Source organism: Pteronotus mesoamericanus, unplaced genomic scaffold (genome assembly GCF_021234165.1).
Source record: "Pteronotus mesoamericanus isolate MK-2021 breed Mesoamerican mustached bat unplaced genomic scaffold, CSHL_Meso_final scaffold_651, whole genome shotgun sequence".
In the NCBI taxonomy this organism is placed as follows: Eukaryota; Metazoa; Chordata; class Mammalia; order Chiroptera; family Mormoopidae; genus Pteronotus; species Pteronotus mesoamericanus.
The window spans coordinates 8,804,889-8,815,000 of record NW_026555325.1 but is presented as its reverse complement, the minus strand read 5'-3'; the positions used below and the strand labels follow the sequence as shown (position 1 = coordinate 8,815,000).

Sequence of the window (10,112 nt, the reverse complement as noted above, 5' to 3'; positions counted from 1 at the left end):
CAACATTTTATAGTAAACACTCTATGTCACTAAGCTAATGAAAATGCCAATTGCAGATCTATTTTATAAGTTTTTATAGAGCATCAAAAGTGCATATTGCAATATGTCTCTTTCATATGCAATACAGGCATATTTTTGAGTATATGTGCTTCTGCTGCTTTTTAAAATTTCTCGTCTTTTTAGTAAAAAAACTATTTAAAATCATCAAGAGTACCCTGCTTTAATTGAATAAGAATAAAAATGCTAAAACATGAAAGATATTAATTATATTTTCCTGACATGGTTGAGCGATTAAGTTATGAAAATATTAATTATTTTCCATTTAACTCAACAATTAGGGGTGACTGATATTTCTCAACAGAGTGTTTAGAGAGTGTGTGTCCTGTGCTTCCTCTTCAGTGGTGAACTATGACAATGTAGTGGACACGGGTTCTGAAACAGACGAGGAGGACAAGCTTCAAATTGCTGAGGAGGACGGGATTGCTAACCCTCTGGACCAAGAGAGGAGTCCAGCTGGCGTGCCCAACCATGAGTCCTCCCCGCACGTGAGCCAAGCTCTGCTGCCAAGAGAGGAAGAGGAAGATGAGATAAGGGAGGGTGGAGTGGAACATACCTGGCACAACAACGACATTCTGCAAGCCTCTGTAGACGGTCCAGGTAAGTGTCAAAAGCTACTTGGCCCCTTCCTGTGCCTTCTTTTCTACCTAGTGGAACGTCCACAACCAAATAATTAAAATATTTCTTCGCGTGGCCCTCGCAGGGGACAGATACCAAAGCTGGTGACAGATGATGAAGTGATAGTGTTATCACATTACACCACTGACATCTTAGGAAGGGATCGTGTTTAGGTTTTGATGAAAGTTGCACACGCACTACATTTTAAACACACAGTGTGAGTTACCTGCACCACATTCACAGTGTGCAAATCATATAGATGGCACGAGCACGATATATACTTTCAGGATAGAAAATGGAAGCCACGTAAGAACTCACAACTGACATAATTTTGAAAGTTTTGTGTGGAAATTATGTAGCAATATCAAGTAAAAACTGTCAGTTTAATGTAGCAGCAGTGTCCGTCTGACACCTCCTATTGTAATTCAACCATCTCATCATTATCCTTCGTTAAGTGTGAATGTGATTTCGCACTTTCACCTGGTCAGGTAGCTTTTTTTTTATATTACTCAACAGCTAAGTACTTGATAATGATGCCTGTTATTTGGCGGGAATCTCTGGAGAAGTAAAAATGGCCCAAGACCAGCTGTAATAAAAATAAAGTAAATTATGTTCAAACTAAAACTTCAGATGCCACTGTGCAGACGGAAATGTCTTCTTGGTTTAAATTTACTTAAGATGGAACATCACCAATGTGTGACATGATTAACAAAAGAGAATTAGTCTTTTTCCCCTAAACCGCCTCTGCTCATCCTTACTTGGTAAGGTGGCCCATAACAAATTTTCAAATGACCTTTGTAATTCACCTTTGTGCCTCCTTAATCTCTATTCCCAGGACCCAGAGAAAGCTATTATGAATTGCCCCACCTTGTTTTTTCTCTTACAATATAAATAACAGTGATGTTTCTTTTCTTTTAATAGGTGAAGTGGGTGGGAAAGGAAATAAGTAAACACAAGTCTACCTATTGCATGCCAACTGTACTTGAGTACAAAATTAAAAGAGTCTATGTATATGTTATTGTAATGTCGCAGACTATAAAACACTGAACCTAGGCAGAGTAATTGTTTGGTATTCTGGAAGGAGGAAAATAAAAGCACTTCCACTAACTAAAGAAAATTAAATGTGAAAAAAGAAGAAGAAATGACTGATGGCAATGTGAGTGTAGTGTATTTGTTTTTCGTTTCCCTAGTATACTGTGCCAAGTTTTGTACTCTTTCTGTTTCCAATTTTGCTTTCGGTGAAGGTTTCTCGAATCTCAGCAATCCCACACATAAACATTTATCGTTATATCCATTAAGACTTAAGGTTTTAGATTTTCAACTATGAGGGAGAACTCAGCCAAAGATGCTTGAAAGATAAATACGTTTAATTAGGGGCAGAGGATGATCATTAAAGGAAGTCTGACTGCTGCAGAAGTCATTAACAATCTTAAATGAAATTTTTATTTTTATGATAGCCATTTACATGTATAATAAGAGCCAATGATTCTTGGGAGCAGTGTGACAGAAACAGAGTGTGGCGAGAACTCATGTAAGACATACTATTTAAATGAGCTGGTGTTAGCTATTCATATTTGTTAATGAACTAGATATGCAGGGCTATAAGAATGAATGTTCTGATGCTTTAAATTTTAATATCTAGAAATCAAGGGCAAGGACCAATTACTAGAATTTCCACCCTTAAAGGAATAATTAATAATGATATAACAAATGTACAGCTCCAAACTTCTAAAAAAAAGTTTAATTTTAAAAAATTAAAATCAATAATTGAAAAACAGCCAAAACACCAATGTCAAGCTGTAGTAGTTTGTGATCACAGCAGCGTTTTTTCTTGGCCATGGATCATAATTCTAAATGTTTTCATATACAATAATCCAAATGAATGTATTATAAACCCTGTTATCACCTGTAGTTAATGGTTCCTGAGATACAAATGAACAGGCTATTCTTTGCTCTTACCTTTATAGTAAATAAACTACCATTCCGGAGTCACAATAATTAAATAAAATGTAAATCCCTAATCTCATTTGGCTATTTGGACCAAGAAAGTTACCCGGCTATTACCTGTCTAGTTCTAATGATTAGTAGTGATTTATTGCTCTTTTTTTTTTATTGTTCCAAAAGTGGTGCCTTGATGTCTAATGAAAAGAAATTGGTCTTAAAAAGCTACTCATTGTTTATCCTGAGTCTTAGATAACACATTTTTCTTCTGATAAAATATTTCTCATATTTATTGTTCAAAACACACAATATAGACAATAATTCTAATTCTGGGGCTGTTTTATTTAGTAGTGTTTTATCCCTGGTGCCTGGCTGTCTACCCTCACACCTCAGCACATAGCTTTACTCTGAGATAAGCCCCTGTGCTTTGCTCTTTCTCCCTTGCTTTCAGGAGTTTGTCTGCAGGATGCAGGTTTTGAACTGAAGAGTGCAGTGGAGTTCTTACTGTGCCTTTCCGGTTCCAGCACAATCAAAGTTTTGTGTTTAGAATTGTCCTTGACATTCTTTTGTCCCACAATGGGGTGGACACAGTGTGCTGGAAACCATGACATCATTATCATTGACACAGACTTAAATAAATCACCTGCATCTTGGCCTCTTTCTGCTTATTCAAGGATTCTTCATCTTAAGGAAGAAAGTGCTCTTTATTTTTACAAGCCTTCATCCCAAGGGTGACTGGAAAATGCAAACTTTTACAAGTGTTTTAAAAATAAATATACTATGTGGTTTCAGACACAGTATGCTGAGTCAGAGGTGTCTTGGAAAATGTTTAAGGTTAGGCATGAGGCAGAAAGACAGCCAGGATTGCCATTAATTCAGAGGAGATACTCCTGACCTCTGTATTATTATGTCTTCTCAATATGGTTCATGTGAAACTTAATTAAGTAGGCAGATACATAGTATTTCAAACACATACCTGGAAAAGCTTAGTGTTCCATTTCAATACATTCACTTGATTTTTTTTTTTAAGTTTGGTGCTCAGTAAATTGAAGCAAAGCACATTCTAGGTAAAAATGACACCACCTCAGCTGCACAATCTTTGGTAAAAGAGGGGTATAGCTAAAGTTGCTACAGAATGCAGTACATGCAAAGTGCCGACTACACATTTGTATACCCAGCATTTAATGACTTGGGAAGCAACCACACACTGTAACTTCTCTTTACTTTTTCATAAGAAAATGACAATGAGGAAGGAAGTACAGCAGAAATCTTGAACATTACCACTATTATGCAAAAAAAAAAAAAATACTGTTAACTGTTTTCCCCTCAGTGACTTGATCTCTCAGATGGAAAACTTATGATACTTCTGACTCTTAGCTACCAGAAATCACATGAGATGAACGAGGAAGAAAGACACAAAAGCTATATTTATATCTAGTACTGAACTTCTCAGAAATACCTTAATTTAATTCCTTGCAAAGACTGATAAAAATATCAGATGAGAGAGCCTTTCAACGGATCGATTATTACAATTGACAATATGATATTGCTATATATTGAACTTCTGAATGTTTTATGCAAAATGTCTCTGTGAATACAGTCCTTAAATAAGAAAGAAGTCCAGGTCCAAGAATAAATTTAAAGTGGCTGTACAGTTTAAACAAATACCGTTCAAATTGTCTGAATGTTCTTTATTCAGTGGCATTAAATTAGCATCTATTTACTTTATCTTACGAAGTTCATGATTCCTCAGCTCTGAAACCAGAAACAGATGAGCTGTAGGATACTACCTGTAAGACATATATTTTAATTTTGCTGTAACATTTACTAGAACTTATTCTTTTATTAAATGATTACGACTAAAATGTGATGAGCAAGGAATGAGATAAGCCCCTGTGCTTTGCTCTTAGAATAAATTCGGGGATTCAGAGACCCACTTATAGAGTTTCTCTTGTTTTAAGTAAAATGATTATCACAGAGAGATATTTATACTGGATCGTGTTTAGTTCTCATTAGTATTGTTGTTGTAAAAATGCAATTTTTAAAAGTTCATGTTTCACTTACATATTTGGAGGGTTTCGAACTGTCAGCTGTTCTTCTCTGCCCTCTCACGCACACTACAATTTGGTAGGCGGAAAATTCAAGAGTCCTCCTATTTTTCACACTCTTCCTATTTTAAAATATGGCAGTTTTAGACAGTGGCCTTTTATCATTTGTGAGGCTTCAACTTTAATCTTACATATTTTCATCTTCATCATAACATTGAACTGTTGTTACATCTATAAGGTTTTCCTCAGAAAATGACTCTGATTATCGACTGATGCACAAGTAAGAAAGGAAGATATTTATGGAGTAGCAAGGAAAGGAATGAGGAAGGCGTGTTTTTGAAGGTTATATAAAACAGGGAAACAGGTGTTTTCAATACCTCTGGGATGCTTGACTTATAAACTGGGTCTTTCAAGTTTTGATATGTAGAATTAGGTTTTTAAAAAATATGTTTGCATAGGTTAGTGCCATCCAAAAGCGGGGGGTGGGGGGAAGTGTGAAAATAAAATAAGAAATTTTGACTTGCCACTAATCATCCAGGGTTACTAAAGGCATAGCAGCTAGCATGCCTCTTTGTAAGTACAAATACTAGGTGCTTTTGACTCTTATTGAAAAAATAATATCTTTCCCCCTGTTTGTCACTAGAACTGCCACCAGAAGAAAAGCCCTTCATTTGCCCCAAATAAGCACCTCTGTTTTTCACAGCTTGCAGTAATGCTCAAAGTAAATAAGTTCTTGTGCAGCTAGCACTATTGGATTCATTCAATTGCCTGAACAAAGCTATTGTTTAGAGGTTTACAACAAGCCTTTTCTCTGTTTCCTTTCAAAGAATCTTCCTTGTTCCTGTGGTTGGCATGCCTAATAGTAAGCCTTTTTACAATTTTCAAATGCTAAAGATAATTTTCCCCCACAGAAGAAATGAAGGAGGACTATGACACTCTGGGGCCAGAAGCCACGATCCAGACCACAATGAACAATGGTACAGGTAAGTTAGGCTGACCACGCTAAGATCCCATTTGTCCTGTGGCACGTGGCGTTACCGTGACTTCACAATTAAGTCACGCGTTACAAGGCTCTTGTTTTGTGTCAAATCAGAACTCTGTATTTTGGTATTGTAGTCAGCACATATATCTTAAACCCCTAATTTGCCTGTGAAAGTTGAGAAAAATGAAATGGATGAATGAATCCTTTCAAAGCATGAGTTTGGAAAATTTCTGTAAGTAATTTTTTTGATTTTAAAAGACTGCACAAAGAATTTTAAAATCAGAATAGAATATGCCTCTTTTAGCCACCAGTTGATATTTGTCCTTCAGGGTTCAAATGATATCATCTAGTTTCAATTGTAAAAATTTTTTCTAGCAAGATAAACCAAATTTTGGTGAATATTCCTCATAAAAATTGATCATTTGAGGTCCTTTTTAGTCTTCCTTTACTCTTAATACTCAGTACTCTCTTGCCCTTCCAAATAATATTTTCTAAGCAAAAGTTCTGTGAGGAAAAACGGACAATTTTACTTCTTTTTAATGAAACCTAAAAAACACAGTAGGAAGGTAGTAAGTGGTGTTTTGCTTTACTCTGCTACTGTATAGAATTGAGTTTCAGGACAATTGTGAAAGTCCATGTTCTTTCCCCAAAACAGTGTCTTCTCTCCCATTCTTGTATCACCAGTGCAAATTTACATTGACTCACTGTGTTTATCTCTCTTTTCCTGAATAAGGCTAATTATTTTTTAGTGTTTCCAACAATCCTTCACACTGCCATTACAAATATTAGCACAGTGCCCAATGTAAGGTTATCTTCCCAGACAAAACAACAACAAAAATAATCATGTAACGACTTCCACTCAACTCACCAATCAAAAAGAGTTACAATTTTACGAAGTTTTAGAAATGTAAACAATTAAGATGCTACTCATATCTCGTTTTGTTGATACATATCCCAGTAGACTGCTCATGCTCAGCTTCTATTTAGGATGTTATTAATAACTTACAAGACACTAGTAGGTATAAAAATCTTAGGTGTAAAATGAAAACATGGAAATCTAGGCACAAAAATGAAACTGCCCAAGATGAGATTTAGGAAAAAGTATAGTATCTGGAACCAACAATCATAATTTTTAGGCACAGCCCTGGCAGTTACTGGATTGTGACCAGGGGCAAGTCAGTTATCCTCTTTGGAATTCATTTTCTATGCCTGAAAAATTAATAGATTGAAATAGTTGCTTCTTAAGAATATTTCTAGTTTTAAGAGTCTGTTGCAGGAGAACCTTCACCATGTAAAATAGAGACATGAAAAATAATTTTACATAAAAATATAATACATATCACAAAGTAGATACTTTCTATGATGTCCCAACTGATGAGATCAAAATTGGCTTCATGTTCCTGTTAAAAATAAATATTAAACTACCACTTTAAGCATACATAAATGCTAATTTTATTAACTTTATAGGCATTTAAGGTGTCACAAAAGGAAACTTATCGCAGAAAGTGACAATTTACTAGCTGTTTTACACACTTAAAGGGTAAAGTGAAGTTAATAAAAATTGTTCCTATTCATATTTAAAAATCAATTTTGAATGTTCTTTCACCTAGCTTTAAGATCCTTTTTTCTCATACTGCTTACTATTCCTTAAAGTTTATATGCATTCAGGCAACAAATAAATCAGTAAGTATTCATTGAGTGTCTTCTATATACTCACTGTTTTGCGTGTGTGTGGTAGAAGATGGGTCAGGCAGTCTAAGGCATGGTTATTATTTAATTTGGAAAATGAGACTAACACTCAAGAAATAATAATGAGTGATAAGTAAAATATGTGATAAATATGCAACAACTGTTAGGAACCATAATTATTTCAAGTTACAAAAGTGGGAGAGATCCTATTGTGTTAGTATTTAGAAAAGGTTTCATGATGGAGGTATTATGTGAGCCAAGTACATTTTCCATAGTCATAGAGAAGTGAGGAAGGGCTTTCTAGGAAAGGAAGAGTATGTTAGCCAGCAAAGGAAACTGTGATATTTATTCAAAGGATAGTAAAAGAATTTGGCTGAATCAGAGGGTCCTAGGAGGCAATTCATGGGAAAATAAAGTGGACATTTAAGTTGAAAGCAACAATCAAAAGTGTGGGTCATGTTATTCTACCGTGATTTCTTTGGGGGAAAACTAGACGTTGGGAGGCTAACTAGAAACCATTGTAGTTATTCAGGTGTGAAGTGATAAAAAGTTTGTCCTAGGGTGGTGACGATGAAATTAGCATCATGACTTCTCAACAACCAGTTGATTCTCTGGGTGATGGAGTCAAAATAACTTCAAGATTACGCATGTGTGTGTTTAGAATATGGCAACATTTGTTCTTGCTAGATAGGAGAAAGATCCAATTTGGGGGAGGAGACCTTGAGCTGATCTTTAGACAGTACCATTTTCATAGAAAAGTTAGACAAATATATATATATGAGAAAATAAGAATGTCCATTGGAAATGAGGAATTGAAACCCAGGGAGTCAGGGCTCTATATAGAGATTTGAATCATGCAAATATATTCAGATTACAGTATTTAACATCTTGGGGCTTTGAGACTTACAATTGAGAGTGTGTTTATTGAAACAAGGAGAAAGCTGAGGCCAGGGCTCCTCGTGGGGAGGGAGAAAAGTCAAATTGATTGAAAGAAAAAAAATTGTAAGATAGAAAAAGAAATTAAACATTCAAAAAGTAAAGAAAGAAAGTTTCAAAAAGGAGAGAATGGTCAATTCAATCAAAAGTTTCAAGTAGGTACAATTGTGAAAGAATGCTAAGCAAATACATTGGACTTGGTAATTAGGAATTTACTTCTGATCCTCAGTTTATAACTCAGCCCTGTTAGAGGATAAATACATATCCCTCTCCAACCATAAGTTTACTGTTTCTTTGCTCTAGCATCTTCTTAGATGCTAAATACAAGTGGAATTGAAGTAGGACATTATTTATAGTTGAAATTACTTATTAATGGACCCTGTCTTTCTCTTTACCCAAGTCCTGATGAAGATCCAGCTGACCTTCTTCTCCAGCCATCTCAACTAAAATAAAATCTTCCTCCAGTAAACTCTCATAGAACAAATCAACTAACCTCTCCACAGATGCTGTAGTGTGTTGTTAATTAATGTTGTCTTTTCCAAATTAGATTGCAAATTCTGCAAGCATGGATTGTTTCTTAGGCTACCAGATAGTCTATAAGTGTGCCTTAAAATTAATAGGCTCTCAATAAATGTTTTTATTAAGGAATGAATATGGGATTATTTGACATGAGATTCCATTTTTCTTCAAAGCAGAACCAAAAGACATTGGAATAGGTAATTTTTTTAAGTTAAGCAAATTTTCTGATAAAAAAAAAGTGTTGTTATTAACTGGAATAACTTGTAGGGGAAAGAGAAGGAAAATGTCTTCAATATTTTTCTGCGAATACACACACACAAATTTCATTCCTAACTAAAAGTAAGGAAAAGACCTCTGAAGTTCTTCCTTAGTTTAACAAATCTATTAAATAGTAAAGTTTAACTTTATATAAATAAAGTAGTCTTTTAGAATCTAAGAGCATATCTCTTTCATAATATATTCTGCTGAATTTAAATCTGTAAGAAGTAGTGGGAAGATTTAGTGGAATTGAATCACAGATTTCTAAAATTAAAAGTTACACTATAAGACAATCCCTTAACTATAATTTGATAGTTGAGGAAACTGTATTTAAAAAATGCCACAGTAACTAACTAATGGCAGATTTGGGAATAAAATCTAAATCACCTGACATATTCTTTTGCCTTAGAAAGTTTTCTACCTCTCTAAGGAGTTGAACCTGGTAGAAACTATGGTATCATCTTTGACACTTACATACTTTATCTAATTAGCCATCAAGTACTATCAATTCTACTGTCAGAAATATCATATATCATTTGAGTCATTTTCAGTCCTCATATTTCCTTTGAGCTATTACAATACCTTGCTAACTGGGCCCCATTTTCAATCACTAATTTCTCTCATACATTCTTCACCCTAACAAAGTTAGTTAGAAATTATTTCCCTAACACTGAGGGAAGATGGATAATTGTACGTCATCTCACTCCATTTCATACTTAACCTTGCATGGTTCCCCATTGCTTTCAGATTGCGTTGGCTTTTGAGCCGAGTTGGCACCCTCCATGCTCTATCCCCGTCTTGCCTTCAATGCCCCTTCCCAGAATATGCCCCGGCCCTGGAAGACTGTTTACCATTTTTATAATCCTTTGCCATTGTCCATGGTTTTCCTTCGACCTAGGAAGCCACTCATTCTCTTTCGGCCTAAGAGCTTCTCAGCCTGACAGCATCAAACACATTCTTAAAGGCCATTGCCACCAAGAAGCCATTGTACAGTCTCCAACTAAGGATCAACCATTCATTCCTTTCAGGGTCTTCTTATAGGATTTATTTAATTCTCTCTCATA

At 35.2% G+C, this 10,112-nt stretch overlaps 1 protein-coding gene across 2 annotated transcripts in view; it reads left to right on the top strand.

The window, feature by feature from the left end:
- ZEB2 (zinc finger E-box binding homeobox 2) overlaps nt 1-10,112 on the top strand; it is a 131,873-nt gene that overhangs the window by 87,381 nt on the left and 34,380 nt on the right. Inside the window, exons 3-4 of one of the 2 annotated variants that reach the window (XM_054562743.1) lie at nt 400-657; nt 5,576-5,647. In XM_054562743.1, coding sequence (XP_054418718.1) covers nt 400-657; nt 5,576-5,647 — 330 coding nt within the window. The remainder of the gene's footprint in view (nt 1-399; nt 658-5,575; nt 5,648-10,112) is intronic. The other variant, XM_054562742.1, reaches the window with a different exon arrangement.